The following is a 22,082-nucleotide window of genomic DNA, read 5'->3' as shown; positions in this document are numbered from 1 at the left end:
ACTAAGCTAAACCAGCCCCCATGAGCTGTACACAAACCAGGATAAGAACATGAGACCCAGGGCAACGAATAGGGGACTTTGGGAGTGACAGTGGAGAAGGGAGAAGAAAATAGAAATTAATTTTAAAAACTGAAAAGTATTTTCTTCCTCCTCTCAAACAGCATGAAGCTAGCAGGTATGGAGAGAGAGAGACCGAGAGAGAGGGGGGACAAAGGGAGAGGACAGCGAGAGAGCGGGGCAGACAGAGGGAGAGTGGGGAGAGGGAGAAGAAAAAGAGTACGCTGTGAGTTATTCTGAGGTTTATTCATTGAAGTTATGCACATCATAGCATCCTGAGAATGTACAAGCACATCAAAATAAAGTCACAGCAATCGTCAAAAATATAAAGGACAAGAGTGAAGCAAAGCAGATTTACAGCAGAGTTTTGCAGACATCACCTTTTCGAAGCGTTCTGGTGGGTGAGGCAAGGTGACGATATTGTAACAGACTCCACAACCTACAAATTGGCTACTCCAGCCACAAGTGGCAATAGTGGATCAAGACGCGACTGCCCTTTGGAAACGCAAAAAACAGACAATTTAACAAAAAGTAGTACACACTCACAACACAATTGCAGACTGTTAGACTCAACAGCTGTAAAAATTTAAAATAGCAACACGGAACAGCGGAAGCAAAAGATTCATTCCTATTGCATCGCCCTCTGCTGGTCAGGCAGAGGAAACGCAGCGAAATCAGACCAATCTCACCATCTTCTATAAAGTCTGTAATAACAGTTGATGCACCAGCATCTGTCCAGTGCATTCTTCAGCTCTTTGTTTTGTGATTTGCATAGTTAGGAAATCCAAATTGCGAGATCATAATGTTGGAATATTTCAGAGGCATGCCGCCATAGATGGCAGCCAGCTGATTCAGACACCAAGATCTTTGAAGCAAGTGCTCTGCCCGGTGCCACATCCCATTAAAACCACTGTTGGAGTCTTTTTCCAGATTCCTCATATCCACCGGCTTCACAAACACGCCCGACGGCTTCCCGGTATGCTTTGCAACTATAAAATTCATGGCAATGTCGTCACAGTTCTGGGTCTTGTCTATTAGGCTGTGTACAGCTGGGAGTTGGACTTTAAACTTCTCGAGGTAACTGGCATGGAAAAATGCAGCTCCGATTAGTACCATGGAGTAATGATCACCACTTCCACCCAGTGCGTTTTGGAGTTCAAAACTGCCATAGCTGTAAATTCCTGAGGAAGTTGTGACATGCTTCCGTGGGACAAAGCCGACTATTTGATCTGGAAATTGCTGAAATACAAAACACAGAGTGAGGAAAATCTTCCCTGTATCAATTTTAACTTTATTCCATACTGTTTAAGACAAAGTTTTCCAATATCACATTTGTCATTTATCCATTTAATATGTCTTGATGAGGTTTCCTCTTAATTACCATCTTCCTAAATTCTACAGCTCGACATACAGCAATCATTCTTACAGCAGAGATCAGTTCTGTTGCTTTTCTTTGGAGGGACACAACAGTCGCTAGACTGACTTACATTATTTAGAGTCTTCGAGTCAGCCGAGATCCAAATCTCTCCATGGCCTCACCCCTTCCTATCTCTTTGAACTCCTCCAGTCCTATAATTCTCTTGAGATTCCAGCAATTTTCAAATTTTGGCCTCTTGAGCATCCTAAATTTGAATTGCTTCCCTATTGCCATGTCTTCCAATATTAGGGCCAAAATTCTGAATTTTCCTCTCTAAACACCTTGCAACCCCCTCCTCCTCTCTTCAAGTTTTTGTTTGATAACACTCCTGTGAAATGCCTTGGTGGTGTTTTGCGATATAAAAGTGCCACATAAATGCAAGTTGCTGTTATAAATTTACCAGAGGACATGGCAGATTTCCAGGTTCAATTGCTAATCTGCGCTTGAGCTAATCTTTATCAGAGGACACAAATTAGGGTTTGAAGAGAATTAAAATGACAGACTTTGTGCTCCTGATTGCTAGCAAGTATGTCCTGCTCAAATGTGCAAAAATCAGACAGGGACAAGATAGAGTTCAGCTTGCTCTTTTTAAATATTTTATTCAAATAAGGATATAAATAACAACATGCAAACAATCAATAACAAAATAAACAAATTACAATTCTCCTCATTTGAGTTTTCTCTTATTTCCATTAAACCTTGCCTTTTCTCTCTCTCCCCCCCCCCCCTCCCTCATCCCATCTCCCCTACCCCCCTTCTTTTCCCTGCTGGCAACAGACAGATCTGTAAATAGAGACAAGAACAATTTTCACCTCGTCCAGAATTTCCCATCTGAGCCACAAAGGGCAAACTTAATTTTCTCAAGATTAAGGAATTCCCCCAACCATGTCGATATTTTTGGTGGATCTTTTGACTTCCATTCTAATAAAATGTGTCTCCGGGCAATGAATGTGGCAAAGGCTCCTTTCCCTTGTATTAGTCTTGGTACTTCCGAACTCCAAAAATTGCCCAAAGAGATACTGGTAATACTTCCACCTCCACAGTTTTTGACATTGTTTTAAATACCGAGATCCAGAACTCCATTAATTCTGGACATGACCAGAACATGCAGACATGGTTAGCTGTTCCTCCTTTACACCTCTCACATTTATCTTCTAGCTCTGTGAGGAATCTACTCATTCATTCCTGTGTCATATGGGCCTTATGTACGATCTTGAATTGTTTTAAACTCATTCTAGCATATGAAGGTGTAGTATTGACCCTGTGCATAATTTCACTCCATATTCCCCACTCCAATTCCATATCCAACTCTTCCTCCCACTTTCATTTTATTTCTTCAATCAGTTTTTTCTTTGTGTCCATCAGCTATCGATAAATGCTAGTAATTTTCCCATCTCCGAAATCATCTGGCAAGAGCAATTTATCAAGGAGGTTGTTATCTGGTAGTCGATGAAAGAGGACAACTTCTTTTCCTCAAATTGAAGATATTTAACCTCCTCCTCTCTCTGCATTTTGTGTTTCTCCCTCAATTCTTGAAAGTTCGCAAAACTACCTTACACAATGCTTGCTCCACCTGTACCCATTCCGCTTTTTCCTCTTTCCAACATTGTCGAATCTTCTCTATATTAGCTACCCAGTATTAATACAAAAGATTGGGCATTGCCAACCATCCAACCCGCCGATTCCTTTGTAAAAATACCCATTGAATTGAAGGAATTTTATTAGCCAATATAAAATCCAAAATTATTATATCCATTTTATAGAAAAACACCTTGTATAGAAATATCGGAAGGGATTGAAGCACAAATTAAAATTTTGGTAGGATGTTCATTTTGATTATTTGTACCCGCTCAGCTAATGAAAGTGGATGGGTATTCCACCTTTTAAAATATTTTTTTACCCCCGTTACCACGCCTCTCAGATTCAACTTATACATTGTGGCCCAGTCACGATTCACCTGAATATCTATGCACCTGATTTTATTTTTGGTTAGTTTGAATGGAAGGGTACTTGAATCTGTTTCCCTCCCCAGCGTATTATTGGAAATGTGTCATTTTTTTGTTCTATTCAATTAATAGGCCGAGAAGGTTCCAAACGTTTCCAATATATTTATAATCTTACCCATACATCTCAATGGGATAAATATATACAATAATAAAATGTTTGCATATGGTGAAACTCTATGTTCTCTAACAATACCTGTCCATTCCCGGGAAGCTTGGACAGAAATAGCCAGAGGTTCTATTGCTAATGTGAACAGAAGTGGGGATAATGGACAGCCCTTCTTCGTGTCCCTAAATAGTTGGAAATACCCCGAGCCAACCAAATTAGTCTTAACACTAGGTGTGGTGCTGTTAACAATCTAACCCATGAGATGAATGTTGGCTGAAATCCAAACTTGCCCAAAACCTCCAGCAAATAACTCCTCTCAAACCTTTCAAAAGCTTTCACTGCATTCATAGCCACCACAATCTCCGGCATCCTATTCTGAGGCAATATCATAATAACATTTAACTGGCGTCTGATATTATTAGACATCTGCCTCCCTTTCGCAAAACCTGCTTGATCTTCCAACACCACGTCTGGAACACACCCCTCGAGCCGTAGTGCTAAATCCTCAGCCAGAATTTTTACATCTGTATTTAATAAGGAGATGGTCTGTATGATCCCCATTCCACTTTCTTTCTTGGGGATTAATGAAATAGATGCCTGAGTAAGCGCAGTCGGCAATTCACCCCGTGCCAAAGAATCAGAAAACATCTTTAAGAGATATGGGGCCAATATGGGCGCAAACTGTTGATAAAAATCAATCGGGATTTTCTGGACCTGGCGCCTTCCCTGGCTGAATTGCGCCAATTTCATCCATCACTTCCTGTAATTTCAGCGGAGCATTCATTCCCTACCGTTTCTCTTCTTCAACCTCCGGGAAAACCAATTCTTCGAAAAACCTTATTTCATCCCTCCCAGGTTCTGACTTGTATAATCTCTTATAAAATGAATGAAATACTTTATTAATACACTCCGGTGTTGTTACCAGTTCTCTTCCTTCTTCCCTCACTTGTATTATCTCCCTTGTGGCAACTTGTTGTCGCAGTTAGTGTTAGTAGGCGGCTCGCTTTTTCCTCAATACTCATATAAAATACCCCTTGCTCCACCAAGCTGATTCACCACTTTCCTTATTGTTACCAAACTGAATGCCCCTTGTAGTTTTCATTTCTGCCAAGAGTTCCCTTTGTCAATCAATCGTTGTTTCTCTGATCTTTCCATCTCATCCCTATGTATTTTAAATGCAATCATTTCCCCTTGTACCAGGGCGGCACGGTGGCGTTTGGACATGGACTGCTTCAGTATCCGACGATTCGTGAATGGTGAATATTCCCACTTCGATGAATGGAAAGTCACTGATGAAACAGCTGCAGATGGTTAGGCCTAGAACACTACTGAGGAACTCCTGCTATGATGTCCTGGGACTAAGATGACCTGCCTCCCAAAATTATAATCATCATCCTTTGTGCGAGGTATGAATCCACCAGTGGAGATATTCCCTGATCCCCATTGATGGTAATTTTGCCAGGGTTCCTTGATGCCACTCAGTCAAATGCCTTGATGTCATGGGCAGTCACCCCACCTCACCTCGAGTTCAGCTCTTTTGTCCATGTCTGGACCAAGGCTGTAAAAAGGTCAGGAGCCGAGTGGTCATGAACCCAAATTAAATGACAGTGAGCAGGTTACTGCTGTGTATATGCCACATGATAGCACTGTTGGCAACAACTTCCATCACTTTGCTGATGATCGAGGACAGACTAATGGGCAATACCTGGACAGTATTTTATATTGTCAGGAGATGGCAGTGTTGTGGCTGTATTGGAACAGCTTAGCTAGTGGCTGACTAACTGGAGCACAAATCTTCAGTCCTCATGCCAGGATGTTGTCAAGGCCACAGCTTTTGTAGTATCCAGTACCTTCAGCTGTTCCTTGAAGTCACGTGGAGTGAATTGAATTGACGTAAAATTGACATCTGACAGGTTAGGAATTTCAGGAATTTAAAATTTTTTTTTTTTAGAGTACCCAATCATTTTCCCCCCCCCAACTAAGGGCCAATTTAGCATGGCCAATCCACCTAACCTGCACATCTTTGGGTTGTGGGGGTGAAACCCATGCAGACACTGGGAGAATGGGCAAACTCCACACAGACAGTGACCAGGGTCCTCAGCGCTGTAGGCAGCAGTAGTAACCACTGTGCCACCGTACCGCCTGGGATTTCAGGAAGTTGTTCAAATGTACCATCCACTTGGCATTTCTGACTGAACATGTTTGCAAATGCTTCGGCCTTGTCTTTTGCATTGATCTACTTGGCTCCTCAATTATTGAGGATGGGGATATTTGTGGAGCCTCCTCCTCTAGTAATGGGTTTAGTTGTCCACCACCATTTACGACTGGATGTGATAGGATTCAGAGCTCAGATCTGTTTGTTGATGTGAGATTGTTTAACTCTATCTATTGCATGCTGTGTCCATCATTTTGCATGCATGTCGTCATGTATTGTAGCTTCACCAGGTTGACATCTCATTTTAGGCATGCCGGGCGCTGCTCCTGGCATGCCCCCAGCACTCCTCATTGAGCCCAGGATGATCCCTTGGCTTACTGGTAATAATAGTGAGGAACATGATGGAGAATGAAAGGTTTCGCGAGAGGGAAGAACTGAGGGAGATCAACATTAGCAGAGAAATGGTACTGGGAAAATTGATGGGATTGAAGGCAGATAAATCCACAGGGCCTGAGAATCTGCATCCCAGAGTGCTTAAATAGGTGGCTCTGGAAATAGTAGCTGCATTGGTGGTCATCTTCTGGGATTCTATCGATTCTGGAACTGTCCCTGCAGATTGGAGGGTAGCTCACATCACTCCAATATTCAAAAAGGGAGGTAGAGAGAAAGCAGGGAAGTATAGACCAGTAAGCCTAACATCGGTAGTGGGGAAAATTCTTGAATCCATTGTCAAGGACTTTATAGCGGAACATTTAGAAAGCAATGGCAGGATCAGTCAGACTCAGCATGGATTTATGAAGGGAAAATCATGCTCGACAAATCTGTTGGAATTCTTTGAAGATGTAACCAGTGCAGTTGACAAGGAGGAGCCAGTCAATGTGGTATATCTGGACTTTCAGAATGCTTTTGACAAAGTCCGCATAAGAGATTATTGTGCAAAATTAAAGCGCATGGGATTGGGGGAAATGTATTGAGGTGGATAGAAAACTGGTTGGCAGAGAGGAAACAAAGAGTAGGAATGAATGGGTCCTTTTCAACTGCCAGGCAGTAACTAGTGGGGTACCACTAGGGATCGGTGCTGGGATCCCAGCTATTCACAATATATATATTAATGATTTGGATGAGCGAACAAATAGAACATCTCAAAGTTTGCATATGATACCAAGTTGAATTGGAGGGTGAATTGTGACAAGAATGCAGGGATCCTACAGCATGATCTGGACAGGTTGGGCGAGTGGACAAATCAATGGCAGATGCAGTATAATTTGGATAAGTGTGAGGCTATTCACTTCGGAAGCGACAACAGGAAGGCAGATTACTACCTGAATGGTTGTAAATTGGGAGAGGGGAGTGTGCAGCGAGACCTGGGTGTCCTTGTGTACCATTCATTGAAGGTAAGCATGCAGGTGCAGCAGGCAGTAAAGAAGGCTAATGGTATGTTGGCCTTCATTGCGAGAGGTTTTGAGTATGGAAGCAGCGATGTGTTGCTGCAATTGTACAGTGCCTTGGTGAAGCCACACCTGGAGCATTGCGTTTAGTTTTGGTCTCCTTCTCGGAGGACGGATGTTCTTGCTCTCGAGGGAGTGCAGCGAAGGTTTACCAGATTGATTCCAGGGATGGCGGGACAGTCATACGAGGAGAGATTGACAAGGCTACGTTTGTTCTCGCTGGAGTTCAGAAGAATGAGGGGGGGATATCAGAGACTTATAAAATTCTAACAGGACTCGACAAGATACATGCAGGGAAGATCTTACCAATGATGGGTGGGTCCAGAACCAGGGGTCACAGCCTGAGGATTCTGGATAAACCATTTCAGACAGAGATAAGGAGACATTTCTTCACCCAAAGAGTGGTGAGCCTGTGGAATTCATTGCCACAGGAAGTAGTTGATGCTAAAACCTTGAATATATTCAAGAGGAGGCTGGATATAGCACATGGGGAGAATGGGATCAAAGGCTACGGGGAGAAAGCAGGATAAGGCTATTGAGTTGGATGATCAGCCATGACCGTGATGAATGGCGGAGCAGACTCGTAGAGCCAAAAGGCCTCATCCTGCTCCTATCTTCTATATAACTATGTATTTGGCAGCTCCGGCTCAAGGTGGATTTTTTTTTGAATGCTCCCCATTCGTAGGGTGGAAGTTTTGATGGAAAAAGGTGTAGGAGTGCTAGGAGAAAGTGAGACTCCACTGGTGTGGCTGCTAGATGGAGCTGGGAGCTGAACCTTTTTGTGCGCTACAGGTCAAGATGGCGGAGAGTAAAGGACCTATCTTGCCCACCGCAGCTGGTGGACTTCTTAAATGAGAAGTTCAACCAGCAGAGAAGGGAAGCCCAAGAGGACCTAGCCTGTGTGGTAGAGCCACTTAAAGCTGGGACTGATCGTGTGGAGCAGAGGCTGGAGGTCCATAGGCCAGGCAATCCAGAAAGTGGAGACGGTGGGGGAGCACAAAGAGCAGCTTGCCTCGTTAGTGGCCGAGATGGGAGTGATGAGGGAGACCCAAAAGCGGCTGAAGGAGAAGCATTGGAGAACTGCTCCAGAAGACAAAACATGCGGATCGTGGGGATGCCCGAAGGATCGGGTGCCGGCACGTATGTGTCCAAGCTGGAAAAGCTGATGGGGATGGGGGGCTTTAACCGAGCGCACAGGGCGCTGATGAGGAGGCCACAGGTGGGCAAGCTGCCGAGGGTGATGGCAGTGCGGTTGCACCGTTTCCTGGACAAAGAGAAGGTTCTACAATGGGCGAGGCAGACCAGGAGGTGCACCTGGGAAACGAATGAGCTGCGGGTGGGTGCAGAACTGGCAAAAAGGAGGCCGAGTTCAACCGGGTCAAAGCTGCCTCTTCAAGAAGGGGGTGAAGTTTGTGGTCCTGTACCCTGCCTGCCTCTGGGTGACTTTCCAGAATCAGAACATTATTTTGGTATACCAGACAAGGCAACAGAATTTTTGAGGGACAATGGATTGGCAGAAGGTCATTGAACGTTTGAGGAGGTGGTGCTTTTGATGGTTGCTGGAGAGCTATTTCACCTTCGAAATGTTTTGGTGGGCTTGGTGGCTGGGTGCTTGGGGAGCAACAAGGATGAGTGCACCTTTTTTCTGTTTCTTCGTTTTGTGAGGGAGTGCGAACGGGAGGGGTGGGGGGAATCAGTGGGGGTAGGGGGCTTGGAAGCCTTTGTAAAGCAAAATGGGAAAGATGTCATTTGAAACATGACGGTCTGATAAAACCCGAAGGAATAGGAGAAAAAGTAAGCAGAAATCCCACAAAGGGTTAACAGCATTCAGAAAAGAGGGTTTGAAATGCAGACAGCCTTTATCACACCGGCATTAAGAGAACAGCTCTAAAACAGCTTATGCTGTAATCTGATACCTTTCTTTCAAGTTAGAGAAATTCCAGCAAATTAAGTTTTTAGTTACATAAAGGGAACACTTCCACCCTTTTATAGAAGTTAATTAGTTTAGCCAACAATTGATTAGAATTGCCAGAATCTTAAGTGAATTGCGTGAAATAATGTGCATTTCTGAATTATAGAAACTTCATATCATCAGTTAAAAGTGGAAGTCTGGAGACAGCGGTTGAGTCTACTAAGGCATAAATGAACACCAAGCAGGAATCAGTTTAAACATGACGAGGACCGGATGTATCACTCCTCTAAGATTTGACAAGCATCAGAGCATTTTTTACCAATGCTTATCATTGAAACATCCTCACGATGGAAGCTAGATGAATACAATGGACAAACAAAATTACAGAAATGAGCAGAAGATATTACTTGAAGATAATGTCATGTAACCAGCACGGCTGTTAGAAGGGTAATAAATATCCTGAATCGCTAGCAGCCAAACACTTCCAGCTCTCAGAGCTGCTACGGTAGATGGGAAGGACTGAATGCGGGAGCCGAGCAGAAGATCAAAGTTAATGAGAACACCCACAGATAAGAAGAGAGATTGTCAAGGGGGCCACAAGATCCAAACAACCGGAACTGAAATTCCTGAAGCAAGATTTTTTTTTAGTTGTTGTAAAGACAGTGATGTTATCTTTTGAAGTAAAATAAAGTAAGTTTAAAAACTCACTGTAACCTGAAATAGTGGTAATTACAAAATATAGAAAAGTCTACTGCTACAGTATTACCTCAGAAAGGCTGGACTCAGGATCAAACCTACTGAGTGGTAAGTAGATAAAATCTTCTTTGTAGATATAGGTTATACCGGGAATAACTTGAAATATCAGTTTGACCTGAATAGGACCTACTTAAGTCTGCATTAAGGAGTCAGGAAGTGAAAATCCTTGCACACCATTTAGAAAATCTTTTAAAAATAAATTTAGAGGACCCAATTCATTTTTTCCAATTAAGGAGCAATTTAGCGTGGCCAATCCACCTGCACTGCAGATCTTTGCTGTGGGGGCGAAACCCACGCAAACACGGGGAGAATTGTGCAAACTCCACAGGGACATTGACCCAGACCCGGGATCGAACCTGGGACCTCGGCGCCGTGAGGCAATAGGGCTAATCCACTGCGCCACCATGCTGCCGTAGAAAATCTTTTTGACCCTTTTTGGTTTAGGGGAAGATTTCTAATAAAAGAGGTGATTTAAATTCACCGTGGGCAGGGGTTGCCAGGCTTGCTGGGCGGGCTAATTAATGAGAGCACAGTTTGGGGGGGGGGGGGGGCAGTCAGGTGGTTTGTGCAAGGGAAGGGAATGGATTGTTGTTTTGCTTGGGGGAGGGGGGGTGCTGGCAAGGGGTGTGGTTGTTGTGGCGCAGCAGGAAAGGGAGTGATGACGGTGGACATCTGAGGGTGGGGCTGGAGGGTCGCGTGACATGGGCCCGGAGGGCTGGCCCAAATTTGTGATGGTGAGTGGGAAGCAGTAGGGGATGCCAGTGGTTTTGGTGAATTTTTTTTTAAAAATTGTTTTTATTAAAGATTTTTTCAACCAAAATTTTTACATAACAAAGAAAATAAACGAAAATTATTTAACAAGACAAGGTGGCTGCTATCATTATACAAAACGAAAATACACATTATATCAACACTTACCCCCACCTGAGCCCCCCCTCCCCAACACCCCCCTTCCTCCCCCAACACCCCCCTTCCTCCCCCCAGCACCCCCTTCCTCCTCCAGCACCCCCCTTCCCCCCCCAACACCCCCCTTCCTCCCCCAACACCCCCTTCCTCCCCCCAGCACCCCCTTCCTCCTCCAGCACCCCCCTCCCCCCCCCCAGCACCCCCCTTCCCCCAACACCCCTCCTTCCTCCCCCAACACCCCTCCTTCCCCCAACATCCCCCTCCCCCCTTCCTCCCCCAACACCCCCCTTCCCCCCAACACCCCTCCTTCCCTCCCCAACACCCCTCCTTCCCCCCAACACCCCTCCTTCCTCCCCCAACATCCCTCCTTCCTCCCCCAACATCCCTCCTTCCTCCCCCAACACCCCTCCTTCCCCCAACATCCCCCTCCCCCTTCCTCCCCCAACACCCCTCCTTCCTCCCCCAACACCCCCCTTCCTCCCCCCAGCACCCCCTTCCTCCTCCAGCACCCCCCTTCCCCCCCAGCACCCCCCTTCCCCCAACACCCCTCCTTCCTCCCCCAACACCCCTCCTTCCCCCAACATCCCCTCCCCCCTTCCTCCCCCAACACCCCTCCTTCCCTCCCCAACACCCCTCCTTCCCCCAACACCCCTCCTTCCCCCAACACCCCTCCTTCCTCCCCCAACACCCCTCCTTCCTCCCCCAACACCCCTCCTTCCTCCCCCAACACCCCTCCTTCCTCCCCCAACACCCCCCTTCCTCCCCCCAGCACCCCCTTCCTCCTCCAGCACCCCCCTTCCCCCCCCAGCACCCCCCTTCCCCCCAACACCCCTCCTTCCCTCCCCAACACCCCTCCTTCCCCCCAACACCCCTCCTTCCTCCCCCAACATCCCTCCTTCCTCCCCCAACACCCCTCCTTCCCCCAACATCCCCCTCCCCCTTCCTCCCCCAACACCCCTCCTTCCTCCCCCAACACCCCCCCTTCCTCCCCCAACAACCCCCCTCCCCCCCGTTGCTGCTGCTGACACTTTACTGCTCACCTAGAAAGTCAAGGAAAGGTTGCCACCGCCGTGAGAACCCCATCAAGGACCCTCTCAAGACAAACTTTATTCGCTCTAGGCCGAGGAACCCAGACATATCACTAACCAAGGTCTCCACGTTCAGGGGTTTTGAGTCCCTCCACATTAACAAGATCCGTCTCCGGGCTACTAGGGAGGCAAAGGCCAACACTTCGGCCTCTTTCACTTCCTGCACACCCGGATCCTCCGACACCCCAAAGATCGCTATTGTTGGTCTCGGCTCCACCCGCGTGTCCAAAATACTGGACATAGTCCTCGCAAGGCCCTGCCAGAATTTTTTAAGTGCCGGGCATGCCCAAACATATGGACATGGTTCGTTGGACTCGCTGCACATCTCGCGCACCAGTCCTCCACCCCAAAAAACTTGCCATTCTCGCCGTCGTCATGTGAGCCCGGTGCACCACCTTAAACTGAATTAAACTGACCCAGGTACATGATGCAGACGAAATCAGCCCACAGGCCCTCCTCTAGCACCTCACCTAGCTCCTCCTCCCACTTGCCCTTCAGTTCCCAGGGGCAGGCCGATCTTCTCCTCCAGCGCCTGCACGCTGGGGAAAGTCCCATCTATAAACAGGTCCCCCATCCTTCTAATGCCTGCCCTATACCAGCCATGAAACCCTCCGTCTATCCTGCCCGGAGCAAATCTATGTTCCGTATCGGGGTCCAAACTGAGGCCCCCTCCTCTTTCCTGTGCCTTCTCCACTGACCCCAGACCCTCAGTGCCGCCGCCACCACCGGGCTTGTGGTGTATCGTGCTGGCGAGAACAGCAGCAGTGCCGTAACTAGTGCCCCTAGACTGGTGCCTTTGCAGGACGCCGCCTCCATGCCCCATGCCGGCCCCTCCTCCATTAACCAGTTCCTTATCATGGCCAAATTAGCTGCCCAGTAGCTACAGAAGTTCGGCAGTGCCAACCCACACCCCCCCCCCCCCCCCCCCCCCCCCGCGCCGGCTACGCTCCAAGAATAGTCTTTTGACTCGCGGGGTTTTATTTGCCCACACAAACCCCATGATAATCCTGTTCACCCTCTTGAAAAAGGATTTGGGGATGAAAATGGGGAGGCACCGAAAGACGAACAGGATCCTGGGGAGAACCTTCATCTTCACAGTCTGCACTCTTCCCGCCAGGGAAAGCGGGAACATGTCACACCTTTTAAAGTCTCCCTCCATCTGCTCTACAAGCCGAGATAAGTGGAGCCTGTGTAGGGCATCCCAGGTCCTAGCCACCTGTATACCTAAATATCGAAAGCTCCTCTCCACTATCTTGAGCGGGAGCTCCCCCAGTCTCTTTTCTTTCCCCCCACGTTCAACTTGTACCCCGAGAAGCTCCCAAAGTCTCCCAGGATCTGCATGACCTCCCCCAGCCCCTCTAGCGGGTCCGAAATATACAACAGCAGGTCATCTGTGATGAGGGAAACCCGGTGCTACTCCCCCCTCCGAACCAGCCCCCTCCAGTTACTTGAAGTCCTAAGCGCTATGGTCAACGGCTCAATTGCCAGGGCAAATAGTGACGGGGACAGGGGGCACCCCTGCCTCACCCCTCGGTGCAACCTGAAATACTCCGACCTCAGCCGGTTCATGGACACACTCGCTACGGGGGCCTGATATAGTAGCTTGACCCACCCGATGAATCCCTCCCTGAATCCAAACCTACCTAACACTTCCCACTCTACCCTGTTAAAGGCCTTCTCCGCATCCATTGCAGCCACTACTTCTGCGTCCCCTCCCTCCGAGGGCATCATAATAATATTGAGGAGCCTCCTCACATTTGTTTTCAGTTGCCTGCCCTTGGCGAAACCCGCCTGGTCTTCCTCTATCACTCCCGGGACACAGTCCTCTATTCTGGTGGCCAGAATTTTTGCCAGCAATTTGGCATCTACATTCAAGAGCGATATCGGCCTGTAGGACCCACACTGAAGCGGATCCTTCTTCTTCAAAATGAGCGAGATCAATGCCTGTGACATCTTCGGGGGAGGGTTCCTCTCTCCTTTGCCTCTTTAATGGTCCTTAGCAGGAGTGGGCTCAGTAGCTCCGAGGACGTCTCATAAAATTCTACAGGGAAGCCATCCGGACCCGGGGCCTTGCCCGACTGCATACTTGCCGGTCCCTTAACTACCTCCTCCAACTCAATCGGAGCCCCCAGTCCCTCCACCCGCTCATCGTCCACACTTGGGAACCTCAATCGATCGAAAAATTGCTTCATCCCTTCCCCTCGGGGGGTTCTGACTCGTATAGCTTCCAATAAAACTCCTTGAAAACTTCATTGATCCTCTCTGGGCTCAACACCGTGTTACCTTCCTTATCCCTCACTCCCCCGATCTCCCTGGCCGCGTCCCTCCTGTGAAGTTGATGCGCCGGCATCCTACTGGCTTTCTCCCTATACTCATAGACTGCCCCTTTCACTTTCCTCAACTGTGCCTGCGCCTTCCTCATGGTCAACAAATCAAACTCCGCCTGTAATCTCCAGCGCTCCTTGAGCAGCCCCCCCTCGGGGGCCTCCGCGTACTTCCTGTCTCCCCTAAGTAACTCTCCCACCAGCCTCTTCCTCTCAGCCCTCTCCCTCTTCTCTCTGTGGGACCTAATAGAGATGAACTCTCCCCTGATGACCGTCTTCATAGCCTCCCAAACCGCTGCCGCTGTTACCTCCCCTGTGTCATTCGTTATCACATAGTTCTGAATGTTCCTCCTTATCTTCCCACACACTTCTTCATCTGCCAGCAGTCCCACATCCAGTCTCCAGAGAGAGCACTGCCCCCAGTCACAGGTCCACCCATGCAGGGCATGGTCCAAGGCCGTAATGGCCGAATACTCAACCCCCTCCACCCTCGGGATTAACGCTTTGCTCAACACAAAGAAGTCAATTCGCGAGTAGACTTTATCGATGTGGGAAAAAAAGAACTCCTTCGCCCTAGGCACGCGCGAACCTCCACGGGTCCCGCACCCCCCCCCCATCTTATCCATGAACTCCCACAGGGCCCTTGCCGCCGCCGGCCTCTTTCCCGACCTGGACGTAGACCGGTCCAACGCTGGATCCAAGACAGTATTAAAGTCCCCCCCCCCCCCCATAATCAAGTTACTTGTCTCCAAGTCCGGGATTCTACCCAACATGCGCCTCATGAATTCCACATCATCCCAATTCGGGGCATACATGTTCACCAGCACCACCCGAGTCCCCTGTAGCTTGCCACTCACCATCATGTACCTACACCCCTTGTCCGCCACGATGCTCCCTGCTTCAAACGCCACCCGTTTACTAACCAGAATTGCCACCTCTCTGGTCTTTGAGTCTAGCCCCGAGTGGAACACCTGGCCCACCCATCCCCTCCTTAACCTCGTTTGGTCAGCGAGTTTTAAGTGCGTCTCCTGTAGCATGGCCACGTCCGCCTTTAATCCCTTTAAGTGCGAGAACACGCGGGACCTCTTGACTGGCCCGTTCAGGCCATTCAAATCCCACGTGATCAGCTTGGACGGGGGGTTACCCCCCCCCCCCCCCCCCCCCCCCCCCGGCCGACTAGCCATCTCCCTTTTTCGGCCAGCCACGTACCCGCGCCCCCCGCTCGCTCCAGCCGGAGGCACCCCAGCCCGACTCTCCATCCATCCCCAACAACTGGCTCCCCTTCAGTCAGTAAAGCAGCACCCCTTCCACCCCCACCCCCAGTCCCCTGCTCCCACACCCCCGCCAAGCACCCGTTTAGCACTGATCCCCTCCCCCCCCCCCCATTGTGCTTCTGTAAGTCAGATGACCCATGCTGACCTCGGCCGCTCCCGCCTCCATCTCCAAACCTACTATTGTCTTCTCCTCCGGCCCCCCCCCCCCCCCCTCCCCCACAGTGTAAGAGGGCAAATGCCATCCGGATCCTTCCCGTGTGCCGGACAACACAACCTGGGCGTTGCCCCGCCCCCTGAAATAAAAAACAGGAAAAGAAGAGCAAACAAACTTAAATTCTACAAACAATCTTACACCAGGCCAACCCCCGATTACACATCCCCACCATCGCGTTTCACCAACGTGCAGCTGCCCCTCAGTTCAAGTCCAGCTTTTCGTGCCTAATGAATGTCCATGCCTCGTCCGGCATATCAAAATAATGGTGCCTGTCCTGGTACGTTACCCAAAGTCTCGCCAGATGCAGGAGCCCGATCTTCACCCCTTTGCTGTGGAGGACCGCCTTAGCCCGGTTGAAACCCGCAGTTCAGCTCCCAAGTCCTGGTATATGCGAATCTTGCCGTTCTCCCACTTCCTGCTCCGCTCCTTCTTTGCCCAACGCAGGTCACGCTCCCTGTCTGTAAAGCAGTGGAACCTTATCACCATCGCCCTCGGTGGTTCATTCGCCCTCGGCTTCCTGGCTGGGACCCTATGTGTTCCGTCCAATTCCAAGGGTCGCGGGAAGGCCCCCGCGCCCATCAGCGTCCCCAGCATTGCAGTTACATATGTGCTCACATCCGCCCCTTCGGTTGTGACTCCGAGATCTATATTCGAGGTCATCCAGCCTCTCCTGCCATCTCTTGTGTAGGGCCTCATGTGCCTCCACCCTGACCACCAGGCCCAGGATCTCATCCTCATTCTCAGACACCTTCCTCTCCACCTCCTTGATCGCCTTCTCCTGTACCTTCTGTACCTCCACCATCTTTTCCATGGAGGCCTTCATAGGGGCCAGTATCTCCATTTTTAGTTCTGTGAAGCAGCTCCTCAAAAAATCCTGTTGCTCTCTGGCCCACTGGGCCCACGCTTGCCGCCATTTTGTCCTGGACACACTCTGCCTTCTTCCCGGCAATTGCTCATTTGACGGCCCCGCTCCTGGTACCCTCCATACAGCACTGGGGGAGAACCTCTCCAGCGTCCGTTCCCACGTCGGACCAGATCTTCCAAGTGCCGCTGCCGCCTCGTTTAATGGCCCAAAACCCCGATCCTGGCGGGAGCTGCCGTGTGTGCGACCTGACTGGTCATGGCCGCTACCGGAAGTCGTTTTGGTGAATGTTTATTCCACAAACTGGGTCGATGTGGAGTTTATGAGATGGGTGCTGGGGAAGATCCCGGACCTGGGCTCACACCGGTTGATCATGAGGTGTAGGGGGATTTTAACACTGTCATCGAGCCAATTTTGGACCGGTCGAGCCCGAGATCAGGGAAAGTATTGGTGGTGCTGAAGGAGCTGAAAGGGTTCATGGAACGAATGAGGGGTAGACCCGTGGAGGTTTGGGAGGCCAAGTTTCCGTACTTTTTCATGTGCAATGAGTGTACTCCCGGATGGACTATTTTGTGCTCGACAAGGTGTTGCTGGTCGGGGTGGTCGACTCGGGAGTATTCGGCGATTGTGGTTTCAGACAATGGGCTGCACTGGATGGATTTGCGAGTGCACTGAGGGGGCCAGTGCACGTAGTGGAGGCTGGATGTGGGGTTGTTGGCGAATGAGGTGGTGTACGATCGGGTGAAGGCTGCCATCTGGAGGCATGGGAACTCAACATTATGGGGGAGGTTACGGCCGCCACACTGGGAGGCACTCAAGACGGTGGTTAGGGTGGGGGGTGGGGAAAGTTTATTTCGATTCAGGCGCACAGGCAAAAGGTGGAATGAGCAGACCTGACAAGATTGGTGGAAGAGATTCTGAAGGTGGATGGAAGTACTCAGAGCCCCATTGGGTTAAGGCAGGTGATGGAGTGTATGGGTGCGATGCCGGCAGGGAAGGCCCCGGTCCCGTTCGGATTCCCAGTGGAGTTTTATAAAATGTTGGGGGGGGGGGGGGGGGGGGGGGGGGGGAAGAGAATCTGGGGCCACTGCGGGTGAGGGTATACAACGAGGCTAGGGAGAGGGAGGAGCTCCCCCCTACACTATCGCAGGCATCCAACGGTAAACGGTAATCATTTATTGTCACAAGTAGGCTTCAATGAAGTTACTGTGAAAGCCCCTCGTTGTCACATTCCGGCACCTGTTTGGAGAGGCTGGTACGGGAATTGAACCCGCGTTGCTGGTCTTGTTCTGCATTACAAGCCAGCTGTTTAGCCCACTGTGCTAAACCAGCCCCTCCATCTCCCTGACATTGAAGACAGACAAGAATCCGGAGCAGTGTGGATCCTACCGTCTGATATTGTTGTTAAATGCGGATGCCAAGCTGCTGCCGAAGGTGTTGGCTTTGCAAATCGAGGACTGTGTCCCGGGGGTGATAGGTGAGGATCAAAAAGGGTTTGTGAAGGGGAGGCAGTTGTCAACAAATGTAAGAAGGTTACTTAACTTGATTATGATGCCCCAGAGGGACAGGAAGTGGAGGTTGTGATGGATGCAGAGAAAGTGTTTGACCAGGTGGAGTGGGAATATCTGTGAGAGGTGCTCAGACAGTTTGGGCTTGGGCGGAGGTTTGTGGATTGGGTCTGCTTGCTGTATAAGGCGCCGGTAGCAAGTGTGCAGATGAACCCGGTGAGCTTGGGGTATTTCAGGTTGCACCATGAGACAAGGCAGGGGTGCCCGCTCTCCCTGTTGCTTTGTGTCCTGGCAATAGAGCCATTGGCAATGGTGCTAAGAGCGTCGAAGGGTTGGAAAGCGATCGTGTGGCCGGGGTGTAGAAGTGGATTTCATTTGGAACTTCGCTGATAGGGTTAATATAACAGTTCTGAAAAGCTCTGTGAAAGAGATGTCAACAGGTCAAGGGATGAAATAAAGGGAGCGTGTTCTGACCGGCATCTGTGAAAGCAGAGATGTCAGAAGGTTATGGGATGGAAAAAGGGGAGTATGGCTTTAGTACTATTTAATGTTCTGACCTGCATCTGTGAAAGCAGAGAGGTCAAAAAGTCAAAGAATGGAATGAATGGGAAGCGTTACTTTATTGCGGAGATAGCACAATTAAGCTCGTTTGACCAGTTGAAACAAATAAACATTGGCCATGGGATAAGAAAAACCTTTGTAACAATATTAATAGTGACTTGTGCTAATGATTATGTCAAAAATAACCTCCCGACCTCGAAGAATAATTCCATATATGTACATGTTCTGGATCCTTGCCAAATCATAGGTGTATCTAGGAATTTAAGGGGACCACCCCTAAGCTGTAAAATGTATAAAAATACAGTCCTTATTCTGGGATTTTGGCACTTCTCGAAGGTAGTTACCCGACTGCTTAGAGATTTGTCCCGGCCGTAAATAAACGAATATTCGTTACTAACGTGTTCGAGTGTTTTACTTCTGGACTGACGATCAGATACGTGAAAGCGCAATTCACAGGGGGAGGGGGTTGTCAAGCACAGTGTTTAACTGTATGCGGACGACCTGTTGCTATGTATTTTGGACCCATTGGGAGGCATTGGAAAAATTGGATTTGGGAGGACTTTGGCTGGTTTTCCGGATACAAGCTGAACATGGAAAGAGTGAGGTGTTCCCGATTGAGACCAGGAGAGGAGGTTGGGGGAGCTGTTGTTCAAGGCGGTGGGGGCAAGTTTCAGGTATTTGGGAATTGAGGTGGTGCGGGGCTGGGCGCAGCTGCTCAAGTTGAATTTGGCTTGGTTGGTGGAGCAGATGAAGGGGGATATTAAGAGGTGGGATGTGCTGCCAATGACGTTAGCGAGACAGGTGCAGACTAGGTTCTTGTTTGTATTTCAGAACTTCCCGATCGTCGTTCCTAATTCATTTTTTAAAAAAAGGTCAATGTGTTGATCTCAGGGCATGTGTGGGCGGGAAAGATTCCGCGGGTCAAGAGGGCGTTTTTGGAATGGGGGCGAGAAGGTGAGTGTTGGCATTAGGGTTAGGTCTTGAGAGGTCAGTTGAGGGGTTCGGCCAAAGGTGGAAGCCGATTATTAACTTCTTTAAGGAGGATTGAAGAGGAGCAAGGGCAGGATGGGAGGAGAGGTAGGGCAGAGGGTGTGGATGCTGGTTATATATTTTGTAGTACAATTTTGCTTCTGCTCTTTCTTGTGTTTGTTTTTTTTGTTAAATACTTTTTATTCTCCTCCATTTTCACATTTTCTCCCAAATTTACATTCAACAATAAACAATATTCCGTAACGAATGTAATGTCAATCCCCATATCAATAACAACAATCCCATCCTCCCACCAAACCCCAGACATTAGCCGCATGTTAACATAAACAAATGACAAAAAGGAATCAGGAATCACCCATAGTCACCATTAAGACATAGAGTGCCCCCAGCCCCCAACCCCCCTAATGTTCGATGTGATCCAATTCTCGAAAGTGCATAATGAATAACGCCCATGAATTGCAGAACCCCTCCATCCTGACCCTCAGTTCAAACTTAACCTTCTCAAGAGTCAAGAATTCCACCAGGTCCCCCCTACCACGCCAGAACACAGGGTGGAGAGTGTGCTCTTCAACCTATCAGGATCCGCCTTTGGGCAATCAACGAGGCGAAGGCTACAACACCTGCCGCTGCGCCCGTTTCCAACCCTGGCCGGTCCAACACCCCGAATATGGCCTCCCGAGGACCCGGGTCCAGTTTCACATGCACCACTTTAGAGATTACCCTAAACACCTAGAACATAGAACAGTACAGCACAGAACAGGCCCTTCGGCCCTCGATGTTGTGCCGAGCAATGATCACCCTACTCAAACCCACGTATCCACCCTATACCCATAACCCAACAACACCCCCCTAACCTTACTTTTTAGGACACTACAGGCAAGTTAGCATGGCCAATCCACCTAACCCGCACATCTTTGGACTGTGGGAGGAAACCGGAGCACCCGGAGGAAACCCACACACACACCGGGAGGACATGCAGACTCCACAAAGACAGTGACCCAGCCGGGAATCGAACCTGGGACCCTGGAGCTGTGAAGCATTTATGCTAACCACCATGCTACCGTGCTGCTCCTACCTCATTCCAGTAATCCTCCAGCTTTGGACAGGACCAAAACATATGAACACGGTTTGCGGGGGCACCCCTCCGCAACGTTCACACACATCTTCTACCTCCTCAAAGAGCCGGCTCATCCTCGCCCTTGTTTTGTTTTTTTAAAAATAATTTTTATTGAGTTTTTGAAAAATGTATAACAACAAAACAATAATAACAATAATAAACACCCCCCCGGACCCGTAACAACGCATATAACGAGCCCCCCCCCCCCCCAAACACGATGAACAAAATAAATTAAATTAACATATACAATACCCCTCTCTCCTCTCCCCTCCACTCTTCTCCCCCCCCTCCCTCCCCCCCTCCTTCCCTCCCCCGTCCCCTCCTCTCCCCCACCCTCCCTCCCTTCCTCCTCCCTCTCCCTCCCCCACCCCTCCTCCACCCCTCCTTCCCTCCCCCCCACCCCTCCTCCCCTACCCCTCCTCACCTCCCTCTCCCCTCCTCCCCTACCCCTCCTCACCTCCCTCTCCCCTCCCTCCCCTACCCCTCCTCACCTCCCTCTCCCCTCCTCCCCCCCTCTTCCCTCCTCCCCCACCTCTCCCCTCCCCCACCTCTCCCCTCCACCTGCCGCCTAGCAAACGCCTTGACCTGAAGGTACCTGAACAAATTCCCCGGGGTGAGCTCAAACTTCTCCTCCAGCTCACCCAGGCTCGCAAACCTCCCGTCATTGAACAGGTCTCCCAACTTCCTTATGCCCGCCCTGTGCCACCCCAGGAACCCGCCATCAATGTTCCCTGGAACAAACCGGTGATTCCCCCGCAGCGGGGCCTCCACCGAGCCCCCCACTTCCCCCGTGTTGCCTCCACTGCCCCCAAATTGTGAGGGTAGCCACCACCACCGGGCTCGTGGTGTACCTCGTTGGAGGGAGCGGCAACGGCGCCGTTACCAGTGCCTTCAGGCTCGTGCCTCCGCAGGACGCCATCTCCATCCTTTTCCATGCTGCCCCCTCCCCATCCATTACCCACTTGCGTACCATCGAGACATTAGCCGCCCAATAGTACCCAGAGAGGTTGGGCAGCGCCAGCCCCCCTCCATCCCTGCCCCGCCATCCTCACCCTTGTAAGGTGCGCTCCATACACCACCTTCAGCTGTATCAGCCCCAACCTCGCGCACGAGGTGGAGGCGTTCACTCTCCGGAGCACCTCACACCAGAACCCCTCCTCCATACCCTCCCAATTCTTCCTCCCACTTTGCCTTGATCCCTTCTAGAGGCGCCTTCTCCTCCTCCAAAATAGCCCCGTAAACCGCTGAGACTACCCCCTTCTGCAGTCCCCCTGTCATCAGCACCTCCTCCAGCAATGTGGCTTTACTGGGAAGCTCTGTATCTCCTTTCTGGCAAAGTCTCGATCCTGCATGTATCTAAATATTTCCCCCTGCTCCAGCC

General features: G+C 49.7%; 1 protein-coding gene across 1 annotated transcript in view; it reads right to left on the bottom strand.

The window, feature by feature from the left end:
• Positions 1-282: 282 nt before the first annotated feature.
• Positions 283-22,082, bottom strand: part of extl2 (exostosin-like glycosyltransferase 2) — a 31,696-nt gene continuing 9,896 nt past the window's right edge. The window contains exon 4 of the mRNA XM_038794749.1: positions 283-1,296. Within this exon, the coding sequence (XP_038650677.1) occupies positions 805-1,296 (492 nt within the window). The 3' untranslated portion in view covers positions 283-804. The remainder of the gene's footprint in view (positions 1,297-22,082) is intronic.

This window comes from Scyliorhinus canicula, chromosome 4 (genome assembly GCF_902713615.1).
Source record: "Scyliorhinus canicula chromosome 4, sScyCan1.1, whole genome shotgun sequence".
In the NCBI taxonomy this organism is placed as follows: Eukaryota; Metazoa; Chordata; class Chondrichthyes; order Carcharhiniformes; family Scyliorhinidae; genus Scyliorhinus; species Scyliorhinus canicula.
The sequence above is the reverse complement of the archived record's forward strand: the minus strand, read 5'-3'. Positions and strand labels throughout refer to the sequence as shown.